This window comes from Panicum virgatum, chromosome 9N (genome assembly GCF_016808335.1).
Source record: "Panicum virgatum strain AP13 chromosome 9N, P.virgatum_v5, whole genome shotgun sequence".
Classification (NCBI taxonomy): domain Eukaryota; kingdom Viridiplantae; phylum Streptophyta; class Magnoliopsida; order Poales; family Poaceae; genus Panicum; species Panicum virgatum.
Window position 1 is genome coordinate 62,313,529 of NC_053153.1, and position 16,405 is coordinate 62,329,933.

At 43.2% G+C, this 16,405-nt stretch overlaps 3 protein-coding genes and 2 long non-coding RNA genes across 5 annotated transcripts; 3 read left to right on the forward strand and 2 right to left on the reverse strand.

Annotated features, from left to right (window-relative positions):
- The first annotated feature begins 7,645 nt into the window (after window positions 1–7,645).
- LOC120692896 lies at window positions 7,646–8,779 on the forward strand. The gene is made up of 2 exons (XM_039976285.1): window positions 7,646–8,469; window positions 8,553–8,779. The coding sequence occupies exons 1-2, from the start codon at window positions 7,657–7,659 to the stop codon at window positions 8,718–8,720; spliced, it is 981 nt and encodes a 326-aa protein (XP_039832219.1). The 5' UTR covers window positions 7,646–7,656; the 3' UTR covers window positions 8,721–8,779.
- Window positions 8,780–9,304: 525 nt separating this feature from the next.
- On the forward strand, window positions 9,305–10,629 carry LOC120689228. Its single transcript, XM_039971541.1, has 5 exons — window positions 9,305–9,326; window positions 9,424–9,519; window positions 9,632–10,064; window positions 10,238–10,433; window positions 10,531–10,629. The coding sequence occupies exons 1-5, from the start codon at window positions 9,305–9,307 to the stop codon at window positions 10,627–10,629; spliced, it is 846 nt and encodes a 281-aa protein (XP_039827475.1).
- Window positions 10,630–10,715: 86 nt separating this feature from the next.
- LOC120688224 lies at window positions 10,716–11,527 on the forward strand. The gene is made up of 2 exons (XR_005681005.1): window positions 10,716–11,124; window positions 11,223–11,527. It is a non-coding gene; the product is annotated as an uncharacterized LOC120688224 (long non-coding RNA).
- A 1,531-nt stretch (window positions 11,528–13,058) lies between these two features.
- On the reverse strand, window positions 13,059–13,964 carry LOC120692213. Its single transcript, XM_039975454.1, has 4 exons — window positions 13,873–13,964; window positions 13,542–13,795; window positions 13,382–13,457; window positions 13,059–13,302 (listed from the first exon to the last, which is right to left on the reverse strand). Exons 1-4 carry the CDS (start codon window positions 13,873–13,875, stop codon window positions 13,204–13,206), a joined length of 432 nt encoding a protein of 143 aa, XP_039831388.1. The 5' UTR covers window positions 13,876–13,964; the 3' UTR covers window positions 13,059–13,203.
- Window positions 13,965–14,028: 64 nt separating this feature from the next.
- LOC120687740 lies at window positions 14,029–14,855 on the reverse strand. The gene is made up of 3 exons (XR_005680820.1): window positions 14,803–14,855; window positions 14,357–14,705; window positions 14,029–14,254 (listed from the first exon to the last, which is right to left on the reverse strand). It is a non-coding gene; the product is annotated as an uncharacterized LOC120687740 (long non-coding RNA).
- Window positions 14,856–16,405: the final 1,550 nt, after the last annotated feature.

The following is a 16,405-nucleotide window of genomic DNA, read 5'->3' on the forward strand; positions in this document are numbered from 1 at the left end:
TATTTTGATATGGGAGTTGAGTGATAATTTTAAGTGCTTCACTCTTTCTGGTACAATAATTGTAGGAATTTTGTTTGATGACACTCTTGATTAGTAAATGCATTTGGCAGACTATTTGCAATGTGTTGCAAATAAAGATATTCTGAACTATTAGTTCAGATATTATTTGTATATACGTGGATATGAGGATCGAATGTGATATTCTTCTATAATTTATAATTCCTGGCATTCTATATGTGTGGTATTAGTCTCCCCCTAATGCCTGGAATTATCCTCAAAATGTAATCAGCATACGGGCTTATGAATAAATGAATTAATCCCTTATGAGTAGGGATGAAAGTGGTAATCTGAACTGTTAGAATAAATTTAATATTTTAAAATAAATATGTATAAAATTTGATGGTGATCATTTCTTATATTATCAAGCATATTATTACAAATAAGAATAAAATTTTGCATAAATTATTTTATGCATTATTTGCTCCCTACAACAAAAAAAAGTGAAAAAAATACCGAATTTGTTTCCGAATCCATACCGAATTTTATATCTATCATTTGAGAAAATATAGGATGAATTTAAGGTTTACCTTTTATGAATATTTACAAGCTCAATTCTCAAAACAAGAATACAAATTTGTATACAAGATTCTATATCCTATTTATTCGCAATCAAAGAAAAACAACAAAAAAACTGATTACCGAATAATTACCGTTTCCGACCGTTTTCATCCCTGCTTATGAGTGATCCAAGATATTTTATAAATGACGGATAAATATCTTATATGGATCCTCAATGCCCATAGTTGTATGCTGTGGTGGTGATATCGGTATATGTGAAATGTAACCGACACGCAGATGGGAAATATTTGGCTGAGGTTAAGAATCCACGTACTTACTGCAACGAGGGGTACTGTTTTGATTGCAGTTATATGAATTTGAATTAAGGTTATGGCGTGCAAGACCATATGATGCCAACATGATGTTGACTACAATTCTATGATAATGGTCTATCAAGTAAGTCATTCTCTTGGTAAGAGATTTGGCTAATCCATTTTATGTATGTATGAAAATATTCCACATTAATGCTTAGAGCCATACAATAATAATTGAAGGTTTTTGAGGAGAATTTAGTGGCATTGTTAATCCTGATAGATTTGATTGTGTGTTCCGGATAATATGCTCTTTGATTTGATAATTTGAGCAAATAATCATGCTTAGCATGATTTCTTGTGGATAACAATACATACGGGACCATCTGGTTGATGCATCAATAAGTACCATGAAGTACCAATTTAGTCCGACTAGTGGATGAATGGGCCACAAATGTCTCTTTGAATGCGTTCAAGGAACTGTAGTGGTTCAGCCTTGATCTTAAAATAAGAGGTTCTTAAGATTAATTTTCCCATGGCACATGTTGTGCACACAAATCTGAAGATTTGGGAAATTTTTGAAATATTTATGTGGTGACCAATTTAATTGCTGATAATTTTTATGTCATCCATATCCAAGGATGATTAAGGCGATGATGCCATGTCTTGAGTATATCAAGATTCTGAAAAATTATCTTGCACGCAACATTTCTACGGGTTTGATGTATGTGATATACAATCCCGTTGATGTTGAAGGAATTCTTTCAAGCATTTGCTTGATATATCCGTGATTTTTATGATGAATTGATATTCATTATTGTTGTCATTATGTGTTTCCACATGGAAACCTTTGTGCCGGATATTTTTGTAACTCAATAGGGTATTATTTGAATTGGGATGTAAGAGTGTATCCTCAATTGTTAATTAAGTACCCATAGGGAAAATTAATGTGATTTGATCAAAACCAATGATCACAATATCGCAACATGCAATTTGTGTAAAATTTTCTTTACTCATTGTGAGAGTTTGGAAGAATTTAATTTTCCTAAGTACGAGTGTTACTGGTACCATGTCCACTAAATGAATTCCTTCCTTTATCTGAATTGTTCCTGTAGGATAATCCTTGACAACAAATATTTACAACACAATATAAATATGGTTGGTATCAAGTTGTTGGGAATTATGGAGATTAGGTTGTGTCTCCAAATATGTGGTTGGATTGAAATTCCATGAATATGTTGTCAGTGCTCAATATGTAGTTCTATTTAATGGGATCTCCTCATTATCATGTTCCGTAGAACATCTCTATTGTGTTCCGTAGGAACATCTTTAGAGCAACTGATGTTAATAGATCAAGTAGTGAAGTGAGCTTCAAACTTGTCCCCTAGAACTTATTTGCCAATGAATTTCAAATATAAGTTAACCAAATATTGTTGCACTTTTGGTGATATAACAATCACACCTTTGACAAATTTGAGAGTTGTCATATTGAATTTTTTTCTGAAAGTGCTTTTGCCTTTGTTAGGACTTTTGTTTTGTGATGATGCTTAGTTTTCCCTTAAATTCATTTAGTTCATGCCACCAAAATTTTATTTTGGTATTCTAATCATTATAGTGATTTTCTGCTTAGAGTAGGCCAAGTATGAGATCAGAATATTTGGCATAGTTGTACCAATGGTATTGCTGCTGCAATAACCTATTTGAAAGGGAAAATATAGATAATGTCCTTTCGACCATTTTTGCATCATCTATACTTTGATCACAAAACAGAAGCTTGCCACAAATCTTGGACACTGCATAATTGTATTATGCGATAGATTTGAAGTTCATAGGACGAAGTAGTGACTACTCGTCGTGCTTTTGGCAAAAACGATTGCCTTCTATTTATTTTGAGTGTAACTAAAATTTCATAGGGATTTTAATCCATGATTCTTGAGATATGAGTACATATGATATCTCAAAAATAATATGGTTATTTGGTTGTCTAAAAAAATGTGGGCTTATGGATTTGGTTTATTGATGTCATCAATAAATCCCATTGCTATTAGCAATATTATAATATTTATAGCCCATAGTAGATAGTTGAGACCTTTTGCTGCAATTTCAGTGAAATCCTTATTAACTAGATTAGCCATTTATCTATATTAAAGATCATGTACAGAATTTATTTACTGTGGTAAATTTAAAATTTATATGTGTGTAAATTTATGCAAAATAATGAAATCAAGATGATTCTTGAATCATAATTTTAAGGTATATTGTTTTGAATAGTGTAACTATTTTTATAATATTCCTGCGAGAATAAATGACTTAATAGTCGAAATATATAAATTTAATTGTATAGAATATTTTAGATAAACACATTATAGGTAATCATCATGAGATGTAGACCTTTAGTAACGGGCAAATAACCTTGCTGCATAAAAGCATGGTCTCAGGATAAATAAATTCGTAAAGAATTTATCGCAGCCGATGACTAGGTCTCCATTATCTTGCGTTTTTCCAAAATTCAGATAATATATACCTTAATTTTAATTTTGCATAACTCTACATGATGTAGAATATAAATCAAGTGCCAATTTTGCAATGATACAAATAAATAAATAACACGTAAAGAGATTGTTCAAATAATATTTGCATAACCAATATGAGATCTACGGATCATATATATACAATTACTGCGGTAATTATAACATCTATATTATATTGGTGCTATTTTCTAAACTTAATAGTCTATATAGCAATTTTTAAAAATTATACAAATTCAAAATAATCTAATGACTAAAATAGAACAATCTAGGGCCTTAAATATAAACATGCAGCACTAAATATACTTAAGCATGTAAATATTTAGAAATATTCACATGTAGAATTGAGTATCTTAAACATGCAAATAGATATAAATTTGGAGACTTTTTTTTGTGAAATCTCGTGGGGCCTGCTTGTGGCCTGGCCTGGTCGGCCTGGTGCGGCCCAAATTTGGGCAACATGGGGTGCGGTTAGGGGCGCACCCCGTGAACCGTCGCCGCCAGCGCCTGTTGGGCGCGCCGCCGCCTCTTTGGCCTCTGGGGGCGCCGCCGCCGCTTCGATGCGCCGAAGCGAAGCGCCGCCGCGCACCGCGCTGCAGCTATGGATGAGCGTTCGGGTTACCCGAAAAATTCGGGTCGAGTATTTCGGGTTTTCTAAAATTCGGGTTTTCAAAAATACTACCCGAAATTTGCTTTGAAAAATCAATACGCGACATTTCGGGTACCCGAAAGTTCGGGTTCGGGTTCGGGTTTGTCCGAAATACCCGATAAAAAACCAGCAAAAAAATATGAGAAGATAAATTAGGGAAGAACATCAAAGAAACTCAATAGATTCTAAAAAAAAATCTATCACATGCTGCTAGCTTTGCATCCCCATCAGAATTGCCTGCTAGCTGGAACGGAAAAGAAAGATCAAAGAAGCAGATGAAAGGGGAAAAAAGAAAGAAATAACAGATCCATTGAATCCTCCATCAGGTCCAAACATCGTCGATTCCCTTGAGAGGAACTAGCATCAAGCACCAACCAGCAAGTACACTTTTCCCAGTACCACACGCAGAACATCACCATGGGTCAGTGGCCGCCTGGGCACCGAGCAATGAATGGGGTCCTCCATGAGGCAGCTTGCAGACAAAGATCGAAGAGACGGGACCTCCAAGATGGCGCTCTCTATACCACTTGCACGCCGCCGCTCCCTCGCTGCCACCCGCGCGCCGCCAGTCGTCGTCGTGCTGCCTGCAAGTGCTGGATCTGAAGAAGGGATGAGAGAGAGATTTATGGCGGGGCGTTGGGCCAGGACCGTCATGCTGCTGGTGGACGCCTGGGCGGTGCCGCGGTGGCCGGCCGGTGGGCGGTGGTCGAGGGGAGGTGCAGGGGATCTGCGCGAGCGGCGCGCAGGCGCAGTGGCTCTGGGCTCTGGAAGTGGTGGCGGGAGGTCGCGCGGTGGCGGACGGGGGGCGGGCGGCGGACGCCTGTGCGGCTGTGCGGTGGCGCGGTCGGCGACGGCGCAGGCGGTGGCGGCTGGGGAGTGGGGAGGGGGTGTGTCGTGTGGTTGGGGGCTGGGGCGCTGGGCAGCTGGGTTAGGGTTAAGGGGTTCGGTTTGGTGGGCTGGGCCACAATCAATGAATAAATATATTTGGGCTGGGTTGTATTTCGGGTAGTTCGGGTAGTTCGGGTACCGTGGTCCAATACCCGAACTACCCATAATAATTTCGGGTACCGTGGGTTAGAACCCGAATTAGGGTTCGGGTTTTTCGGGTTCGGGTTGTTCGGGTTCGGTCTCGGGTTGTTCGAGTTCGGGCTTCGGGTTTCGGGTATTTTGCCCACCCATAGCTGCAGCGCGGCCTGCTCTCCCTCTGTCCGCAGGTGTCGCCGCCTCCTGCTTCTGGGCAGGTACGCCGCCGCCGCCTGCCCTTTGGGGGCCGCTGCGCCCCTTATGCGCAGCCGCTGGCTGATGGTCGTCTCCAGTGGCCCGCCGCCGCCCCTGTGCGGGTGCGCCGCCGCCTCTGGTGAAGCGCCGCCGTGAAGGGCTGCCGCCTAGCGCTGCAGCGCCGCGGCCGAGTGTCGCCGCCGCCCTTGTTGGGCGCCGCCACCGGCTCTTGGGGGCCGCCGCGGGTGGGGAAGCGCCGGCCGCCGATGGCGTGCCGTGGCGCCGCCACCGTGGAGGAGGAGCGGCCGCTGTGAGCGCCGTCCATGGAGGAGTGGGCACCGAGGGTTAGAACCCGAATTAGGGTTCGGGTTTTTCGGGTTCGGTCTCGGGTTGTTCGGGTTCGGGCTTCGGGTTTCGGGTATTTTGCCCACCCATAGCTGCAGCGCGGCCTGCTCTCCCACTGTCCGCCGGTGTCGCCGCCTCCTGCTTCTGGGCAGGTACGCCGCCGCCGCCTGCCCTTTGGGGGCCGCTGCGCCCCTTATGCGCAGCCGCCGGCTGATGGTCGTCTCCAGTGGCCCGCCGCCGCCCCTGTGCGGGTGCGCCGCCGCCTCTGGTGAAGCGCCGCCGTGAAGGGCCGCCGCCTAGCGCTGCAGCGCCGCGGCCGAGTGTCGCCGCCGCCCTTGTTGGGCGCCGCCACCGGCTCTTGGGCGCCGCCACCGGCTCTTGGGGGCCGCCGCGGGTGGGGAAGCGCCGGCCGCCGATGGCGTGCCGTGGCGCCGCCACCGTGGAGGAGGAGCGGCCGCCGTGGGCGCCGTCCATGGTGGAGGAGTGGGCACCGAGGGTGCCACATCTAGTGCCGACGCTGTCGGGTATCGGCGCGGCCGTCGCCGAGTCCGCCGGTGGTGCGGCCAAAGGGGTTGGTGCGCGATGCTGCCGATGGCGGCCGTGTGGGCGCCGCCGCCATCGAGGGCGGCCATACACGCTCAGATGCGTCGTCATCATCGTCGAAGAACGGAGGTGCGTTCCTCTTTGAGTTGAAATGAAACGAAGATGAACAGATTCATTCTTACTTGTTGATTCAGGCGTCGTTTCTATTCTTTCCTTTGGGTGTGTCCATGGATGGGGACCCGTGAATTCGCCATGGATCTGTTCTCGGCGAGTTCCTGTTTTCGCCTTCGTGTAAGAACTCGACGAGTTCGCTGTCTAGAACTCCCTGTACATCTTGTCCCAAGGAGCGTGAGGCCCTCTGGCCCACTTCTTTCGAACACTCGGCATGTTCTGCAATCGCAAGTCAGTGTAGAGTCTAGCATGCATGATAACGTGTTGAGAATAAAATAAAAGAGAGATTGAATGGAGAGGAATCCTTATATTTCTATTGATTGATTGTTGCTTATATACAATGTCAAGAGACACTATTTCAAAGGACATGTCCCTTTGGGATGGTTCTTTCAAGACACCCTTTGGGGTGGAAGTTCTCCAAGTAGAATTTGCCTACTAATTACAAAATTATATAAATAATTACACTAATTGATCACTAATTAACTATTTTCTTCATAACACTTACAAACTGGGACAAGACAGCTAAATTACACCACAAACCAGACAACTAAATTAAGAGTCTAACTGATGGCACGTACGTGACAGGTGACACATCACCACAGCAGGCGGCGGCGGCAGCAGCAGCAGATAATTGCAGACTAATACCAGAGACACACAAAGTCTAAAACTCGCTACGAAAACTCCATTTTGGACCCGGCACTCGCGAGAGATTCAATCCTGTCCGACGGTCATGTACCGAGATCCACGCCATGTTGTCTTATGTGAGTGTATTAGGTGTATTTGTATTTGTTTTGGTACGTATATAGTTTGTGGTCTGGCGTTGTGGCCAGTGACGGGACATAAAGTTTGCAAGGATCGATGAATGGCGTTGTGGTTTAGTATTTGTTTATGGACTGGACCGTTCGGCTCCTTGAATGCACTTAATTTTTTTTTATTGATCGGCTGGAAGAAATGTGTGGCCGTGGTTCACTGGTAACTGATGTGGTTGTGGTTTTTTTGGGTTTTCATTTTTTCTTTTTTTCCATGCTAACCGTTGGGAATATCGACCGACACCTGGTACAACCGTGTACCGGGGTGGAGGGTGGGGTGCGCGCCTGGCACCGTGTGAGCCTAGCTGAGTGGATACGCTGGAATTTCTCGTATTTGGTGAGGCAAGCTACGGGAGGCGTTTTGCACCGCGTGAGCTTGGACGAAAGAACCGGTATGTACCGATTTTATTGTTCGGGTGGTACCGGACGGTACAAACAGTTGTTCGTCAATCGTTTGCCCCCTAATCTATGTCACAATGCCCATTTTTTAGGTGACAGTTCTCGGTGAGGAAGGATAGGGGAAAATGGTGGTTGAGCGTGACGAAAGGTGGGTTCCCGAGTTCCCCCCAAACCCTAGGCGTGTAGGCGGGCCGTCATCTTCTGCTCCAACCGGAAGGTCCGGTGGGGGAGGATCTGTGACTCCATCGTCTCCCAAATCGAGTGATGATGATGCATCCTCTGCATCCAACATCACCAACAGATGTTCACCAAAGGCTGTCTTCAACTTGGTTTCCAAGCTCAGTGAGTTCAAAAAAGAAATTATTAGGGAAATTGGGTTTGGCGGGATTCTGGACATACCGTGCATTAGCAAGCTTAACCTCAAGCTCTCAGCGTGGTTGCTTAGTAAGATGGACTGTGAGGAAAGTTGCTTGGTTTTTGGGCCATCTAGACGCATCTATGTACACGAGGCCGATGTTGGGATTGTACTTGGAGTTCCGAGTGGGGATATTGATGTATCCACCCTTTCTGTTACCGATGAACAACTAGAGTTGCTGCGTTCTAGCATAGGGTTAGTGGGTTCCGATCCTAGAAGTGTCAAGGGCATTGAGTATGTTCTTCAGAAGCACCTCGATGATCAATCGTCTAGCCAGGAAATAGATAGTTTCAAAGTTGCTTTTGTTGTGTTTGCTATCAACCATCTTCTTGCACCTTGTGTAAAGCATGATCAAGTCAATTTGGATTTCTGGGGTGCGTTGAAGAATCCTGCTGCATTAGACAGGTGTAACTGGTGCCGATATGTGTATGGACATGTCCTTGATGCCGCACAGAAAGTCCGTGGTGAGATGATCAGCAAGGGGCGAGCTACATCATTGTCTGGTTGCCATTACTTCCTGCAGGTTTGGACTTGAAAATCATAAATCATGTATTTTCTCATACGATCAGTATATGCATCGTTACTGACTGGTCTTGTTTTTTACAGATTCTGTTCTTGGACAATGTTGATCTAAGCAGGCTCAATAAGCCTCATAAGACTATCCCCCGGCTGAAAGTATTTGACCAAGAATCCCTTAGGGTGATGGCAGTTATGTGTGCAAGTAGAGGAGAGCATGATTTTGAGCATTTCATCGGTGTAAGCCGTATACTTTGATGTATATATTATTACTAACTTTATTTTGTTACTGGAATAATTTAGTTTGATACTTTTTTTTTTCAATGGCAGATACGTTCTGCTGAATCGTCTGTTTATCTGAGGCATACTTATCAGTCTCCTCACATTGTATCTCCTGTCCAGCCACCTCAAGGGCGTGCAATGGTACCAAATATTCGAATGAATCAGCAGATCAGCATTGGCGCAGATCATCCTGTGAGCGTTGATTCTTTTTCGTTCAAAAGCCCAACAGATTTTTCTTCGTACTTACGACAACGTCATCCAGGACTTGTATGTTTTTTTGCGTATATATGATCATAGTATATGCCGTCATATAGTAGTTGTATGATGTGATATAATGTTTTAATTATATTTTTTAGGAGAAATCATATTTTATCGACTATATTAAGAACCATAATGCATTTATGATGAGGGAGCTTTTTAACCTGCGGTCTTCTATTATGAGGAGCAATGCACTTCTTGTTGATTGGTTAGTTGATCAGTGTGGTCCAACCCAAGTGCAACTGATGCATAAGAAGCCTGGACCTGCAGCACATGTGAAACCTGATGCCTATTTAAGCACTATGTCTTCTCAGAGAGCTCGAGGTAATCCACCTCTATTTAAATTGTTATTATGTTCCCCAATGTATTTGCAGCTGCTGGAATTTTGATTTCCAATGTGTTTTATAATTTTGTGTTTTAGGTGTTGCTCCTAAATTTTGTGCTCTTCCTACCAAGAGATCTATCAGCGTATCCGATGCAGAGAGCACACCTGTCAAAAAATTGAAATCAGCTTCAGGTACATTTAAGTCTGCCTTCTTGTGAAAGTGCTGTATTTCATACTCATGTGACTGTTTTCCCTTTGGATCAAGCGTTGGCTTATATTAATTTTTATTTGTTCTTACAATTAGATGTTGGTGTCGATCCTCCATCGTTTGACCTTGGAATAGAGGCTTCACCTGCTGGTACTAACGAGGTCACTCCGAAGGATAAAATCTTTGCTGTACAACGAATATTCTCTCCAAACCAGCAAGATCCTTCCAAGCCGCAATCAAGCCGTCGATCATGTGGTGTTGCAGAAATGTCACCTTATGATGCCAGCAGGCATCTTGCACAATGCATTATACTAGACATTGTACATGTGATTGAGGAATCAATTGACCCTACTGACAAGGTGCTGTACGGGCAGTGGATAACTCAGCCGTATGTTAAGCTTGCTGCTCCAGCTACAACTTCGCCGTCTGTTGACTGGGCCTCAGACCTGCTACCAGCTATGCCTGATCCGGTTGTTGTTGGCGCCATTATTGAATGCTGCAACGAATTATCTGAAACACCTGTTCGACGGTGCGTTATTTTTCATTGTCATATTTAATAATCCCATTTAACATAACAATCTGGGCCATAGTGTTTGTTTCCTCCTTGTCCTCAATTCGAATTTAGCATTATCTGGCCAGCAGATGTAATTTGTACTCATCAATTTGTATATTTTGTCTTTTTTTTTAACTTTTTTGTCGCAGTGAATGGGTTGTCCATGATATGCCACGCTACCTGGTGCTAACTGGAGCTGAGCTTATTAATTCATTTGTACAAGGAAAGGGTTTTGACTCAGATAGTATTGATGTAGCATTTCGTCGTTTCCGTCAGCTCGATCCCACTATACAAACCGATGGGTTACGTGTCCGCTGGCGACACTTTATTGAATCTGACTTCGCGGTACTTTCATGTCAAGGACTGGTTTGGACGCCTAGCTTTGGTGTTTTTACGGTACCTATTTAGTAACCTGATATGACTTTTTTTTGTTGATTTCCAGATGAATTCACTTGCTGGATATGGGCCCGAACGCATTATTACTGTTTTCAATCAGTTTACTAACGTTGACTACTGCATTCCTACATGCAAGCTTGTATGATCCTTATCTAACTTTATTATCTCTGTGCTCACACGTTTAATCCATTCATAACATTGATCAGTACCAATCATCTTGTGCAGATAGTGGTCCCTGTGCTTGTTGATCATGTGTGGTGTGCTTATATGTTTGATATGCAACGCTCAGTTCTCCATGTCCTTGATCCTGCCCTTGGTGTCGACCGTACGCTGACACACAAAGAGATCCACATCACGTTACATGTTGCCTTCCAGAAATGCCTGGAATCATTCTACGAAGGATGGTCCATTCAGCCTTTTGAAAATTGGAAATTGCAGTACCCAATGCTTTCTGCAGCAGATATTAGCAGGCACGCTTAAGCACTGTTTTGTTGCAATATACCTTTCCTCCATGTTTTTATCTTTATAATGCACCATGCCATTTACATATTTGTTAATATGCAGTGATGATTTTGGCATTGTGATGTTACATTCTGCTCGCTGTTTCGATGGAGTTCAGATGCATCAGCCAGTACAAAAGGTTAGCCTGTAACAACTCGGGCATACATTTGTGATGTACCATAACTTCTGTACATTTTAAAATGTTTGTGAACAGAAATTTTATATATTTTTTTGCAGGACAACATTGATTCTATCCGGCACTCCATATTTGTTGATATACTAATGATGGAACAGAACAAAGCCTGCTTGCCTAAGTCGTTGTCGAACTGCCTCCCCAAGTGATGCTTCGATTTTATCTCAGCTCTTGTTTCCCCTAAATGGTGTCTTTTGTCCCCAGATTTTGTATGTAAATATATTTCTAGGGTGTATGCTTTCTGGGGGTAGGGGTCGATGCAGGTGGGACGGAGTACTGAACGCTTCAGCAGTTTGTTTGTTTTGGACGTCATATATGTTATGGCATGTTATCTCTTGGTGTTAGTCTCCTTTATTGGATTACAGATATTTGGATGATCTTTTGGTTTGGTTTATGCCTTATGCTTCGCTATGTCCTGAATGTGAGCACAACACTGTGGTTTTCATAACTGGGAGCATCCAGAGTTTCCATTCATTACTACTCCATTGATTGGTTCAACCCATATGGTGCATTACACAATCTGGGTACTCAACACACCAGTACCCTGTGCACACAAAATGCTGACCCGACGTGTCCGTCGCGCTTGGCTGCGTTATGTATACGATATGCCACCACGAGGTACACTCTAGAACAGACTTACAACTGACTAAACCTGAGCACACACTTGTTGCAATTAACTCGAGCACACACTATTCTAACCATACAACTCTTGATGACGATCCTCTCTAGCTGAGAATGTAGCCAAACAGAGAGAGAACGATAGCTACAAGGATCAGTACAACTGGGAGTAGATCTGTGTGCGCTTCAGTTTGTGCTGCCTGGGGCATGTTTACCACCACAGGACCCACTGCTTCCTCCCATGTAGCAGGGACACCATGATGCAGTGGCGCAGCAGCTATGCTCATGTCCCCATGGTACTGACTCCTCGATGTCCCCTCTTGCGCGCAGAAGCCAGAGTACGCTGCCAATGCCTCATCTTGTGATCTGTAGCTGCGGAAAGAGCAGTTGCTGAAGCCAGACACTTGCGCATTGCAAGCATGCCAGTCGCGGTAAACACCCGGCTTCCTTCCTCGGAAAACCACGTACCATGCCATTGATTCTGTGATCTTCGAACGGTGTAAGAACAAGTCAACAAAATGCATAAGATATACACAGACTACTTTCTTAGGATGCAGATCTGTTATCAATGTTGCAGCTTCAGGGGGAGTCAAATGGTAGACCCTAAATCAAATAAAAAGAATACAGGTGCTTGTAGATTCCACGTTACCTTTTTCTCGGCCGACCGGACCTGAACGGCTTTCTCCAATAAGATGAGCAGAATCAGCACTTTCCTTGCTGACTTAGGGTTGGAGAAGTAAGAACGATTTGGATAGAGGTTGCTCGGTTGGGAGGGGGGCGGGTTGGTGGTGTAGTGGCGTGTGCCGCTAGAGAGAGGGCCGTTGGTTCACTGAGGTGTCGGTGGAGAATGGCCTTGGCCCATCTGTGCTTCTACCATGGTGTACATTTTTATGGACGCTCCAGGATGCGTCTGGGCCCCAATTTTTTTAAAAAAAAAACAAAATATACTATGCCAAGCACGTGAGCACGGTCTGTGGAATCCCTTGCAGCAAGTTTGCCAGCAGCGACATGTCCGTCAAAAGAAATTCATTTCGCCAGCAGCGACATGTCCGTCAAAAGAAAACATATGGAATCCCTTGCAGCAGGTTTACCATGCAGTCCGTCAAAAGAAATTCAGTTTTCTTCTCACACAAATGAACCCGTGCGACAATCCAAAAGAACTTTCCCAGCAGCGGCATGTCATCAGTGTGCGCGGAATTAGTTCACAGACCATCACATTGTACGATACATATATAATTGTCTTAAAAACTACTTGGGTTTAGTCACTAATCTCCACTCAGACACCCACATCCACATAACTTCCACATTACACCCAGATACATAAATTATTCTACAAACTGGACCAAGATGTTGCAACATCAAGATATTATCAACGGTTTTAAGTTACTACCAATCACCGTTTTAATTTCAGGCAATCTTTGACATGTACGCAGGTGTCCACCCCTTGTTGGATTCCATATGCAGGAGATTGTAAAGGGTACACATCCGCGCATTTTTAATTGTGGTCTGTGAAAAAATGAAAACATTGTCAGCGTTATTTGGTAAATGTAAAACACCGAAAAATTGAAGATTCCTTTCTGATTACCTCATCAATAGTGTATCTTAATTTGTCTCCATCAAACCATTTTATGTAATGGCAAACATAGAAGGCTGCTTCATCACTGACATTTTAGGTAAGAGTTATTACAGATTTATAATACTCAAAATACATTAATAGTTAGCAGATATAATTTCTATCAACTTACGCTGCAACGCCAGCATGTGCGAAGTTGTAGAATGCGATCTTGTAGTTCCTTCGAGACTCATTAAACCCATTGAAAAGTTCCTCTATGCAATCAAATAACTTTTCATGCAAAGTTCCAACTACTTGCGAGTGTACTGCATGCTGAGCATCCCGGTTTTTCTTCCCTAGCACCGGATCCATGACATGAATTCTGTGATTTTCCAGATCCCACACGTACAATGACCAGTGACCACAAATAGCTGTTGGCAGCATTAACTGCAAAAACGTAAAGGTAATGGTATGTTCAATTTTGTATTTGAAATGTCAAGCATCCTGTAGTTTAACATGTTTACCATTCGGCAATGTTCAGCGTTGCTATTTAGATGTGCACCCAGGAATAGCTCATTGATCTGTTCGGCGATCCCGTCACCCGGTACGTTGTAAACTAAATCCTGTACACGTTGTAAATTCTAAATTAAAATAGGAATAGCAGGTTTGTACGCAAATGCAAGGCTTTGGTGTAGTAACTGTACCCCAAAGCATGGAGGTATAAGGTGACGCCACTGCCGTTCCTGACATCCCGAATCTCTGTACATGGTTGCATCTTCTTCTTGCAGTAACCTTGTAATTGCGTCGAACAATTCTATTGAAATGGGGCCCCTTTTCACAAATGCCATCCAAAGTTCCCTTCCTATCAGCTTGATTGTCCATGGTTTGTCATGCACAAACCAAGCTCTGGAAAAAGAAAAAATGCAACAGAATGTTACTTGTCATTCCTGCATGTACGGACATTCTTTTATGTACTTTTTCAACGCAACGATGTGAGGATTTGATCACCTATTTAAATCGGCAGACTCATCTTCTGTAAAGGATCTGAAAAATTCTTGGACCACTGATACACTTCTGGTTCTTGGGATGAGGTTCAGGTCAAATGGTGACGGAGCCACCTGCCTCTGTATGACATGACATTTTATCGGAGTCACCCTATGCAGCCCTACTGGTATAATAGAACTTGATTCTTTCTCTAAGTCATCGCTACTGAACTTAGCGCTATCGCTTTTGACACGAGTCTTCCTTGTTGTTTGTTTCTTCAAAATTCTCCCCTGTCTCGGCACGGATGAATCAGGAGACCTCTTTCTTTTCTGCACACTGGGTTTGACTGCACCTTTCTTAATTCTCGGTGACCCTGCAAGAATTAGTGTTGTTTAAGTTTCCATAAAATGCTAACTTGCACGCTCATAACATAATATGCTATGTACACCCTTGGTTGCTGCATGACTTACTTCTTTCGCGGCCGGCCATAGATTGTACGACATCATCGCCCCCATCGCTGGCCCTCCTAGTGTACTCTGGTGCAGCACCTTTCCAATCACAACTCACATATTAAAAAAAAAGGCAGACAATCAAATCTAAAAACCTTCTTTACTGTTTAGGTCTTTGAAATTGAAGTAGAAGCACACCTCTACTTTCTGGTGTGACGTCAAAATTGGGCTTGCTATATTTTGTCCCTAATGATATGGCCAACAACAAAACTCATATCCATAGAATATGTCATGCCAGTACATGAAATTTATAGGCAACTATTAAATTGCAGTTTTCTTACCTTCATCAGATTGTGCTGATGGTGTGGTTGATTTTAGGTTGTCTCCAACCCAGCATCCAGTGTTGCATTTAGGCCCAATGCTGCACTTCACATCTAGGCTGGGAGCTGAATCATCAAAATGAAGCGCTTCCTTAGCTCATATTCCATATCGCACACATACATAATGCTTTTGCCATCGAATTCTGTTTATTTTTGTTTTTACTTTTTGCAGTTGCTGGTGTAGCATCAAACACCGGAGAAATCTTTGCAGCATCCTCATCCTCTGTACAGGGCTCGTCCGGATCATGCCACTTCCCAATCGAAGGCTTGGCTGCCCATTGACCTTTTAGTTTAAGAGTGTGTTAGTGTTCAACGCAATGCCAATTATTCTATACATGTTCTATGCTAATGTATTTTAGAATTATTGTTACCTATTGGTTCACTAGTACGTTCGTTGCGGGTTAAATTTTTCCCAAAATTGGTTTGTACATGTACACCCGCATCATGGCTATATTTCATGTTTCCACAAGTATCACTTGCCCTAGCCTTGTGGGATGTGGCACCTACTTCTTCAGCAGCTGGTTTTTGCCCTGCGTATTTTTTTTCCATTCCTGTAAACAAAAAAACACATATCCTCATAATATTAATGAAATCCCTTTCTTCTTAACATGTCAAGCTATTTATATGAACAAGTATAAAGCAATGAACACATACCGTCGCAAGCCTGTTTATCGTTCGCACCTTCTTGTGTAGATATGTATGCACTGAGGGCTTCAGTAAGACTCTCGCTAAGCTGACCCACCACTTTTTGCATATCTTCCGACAAATGGCTTATTCGTTGCTCCTGCTCATCAAAGTTCCTCTTATTCTCTTCATGCGCAGCTTGAGCTGCTGCTTCAAGCTGGGACTTAATACGGCTGAGGCCATTGTTAACTTTCCCAATAAGTTTCTGCCATAGTTGGTTATCAGAATATTCCCGTACAACATTTACCTTTTCAGGATGTTCAAAATTTAATTCCTAAATTAACTTGCTGCACTTTATTTACCTCTAGGATAATTGGCGGTACAACATTCGACTCCGGCACGTCTCCCTCTTGTCCACTACCTGTACCACAATCGTCGGTACCACCTTGCTGTCGAGTACAGTTGACAGCATCGTTGAGATGGGGCATTGGCATTTCGTCATGCTCATCTGCACTACGGCGCTGCAAATTGAAAACCAAGACAAGATTAAATGTAATTTGTAGCAGCAGTGCCAACATATAAAACCAAACTGACTGATTCCAACTAAACGACCTTCCTGT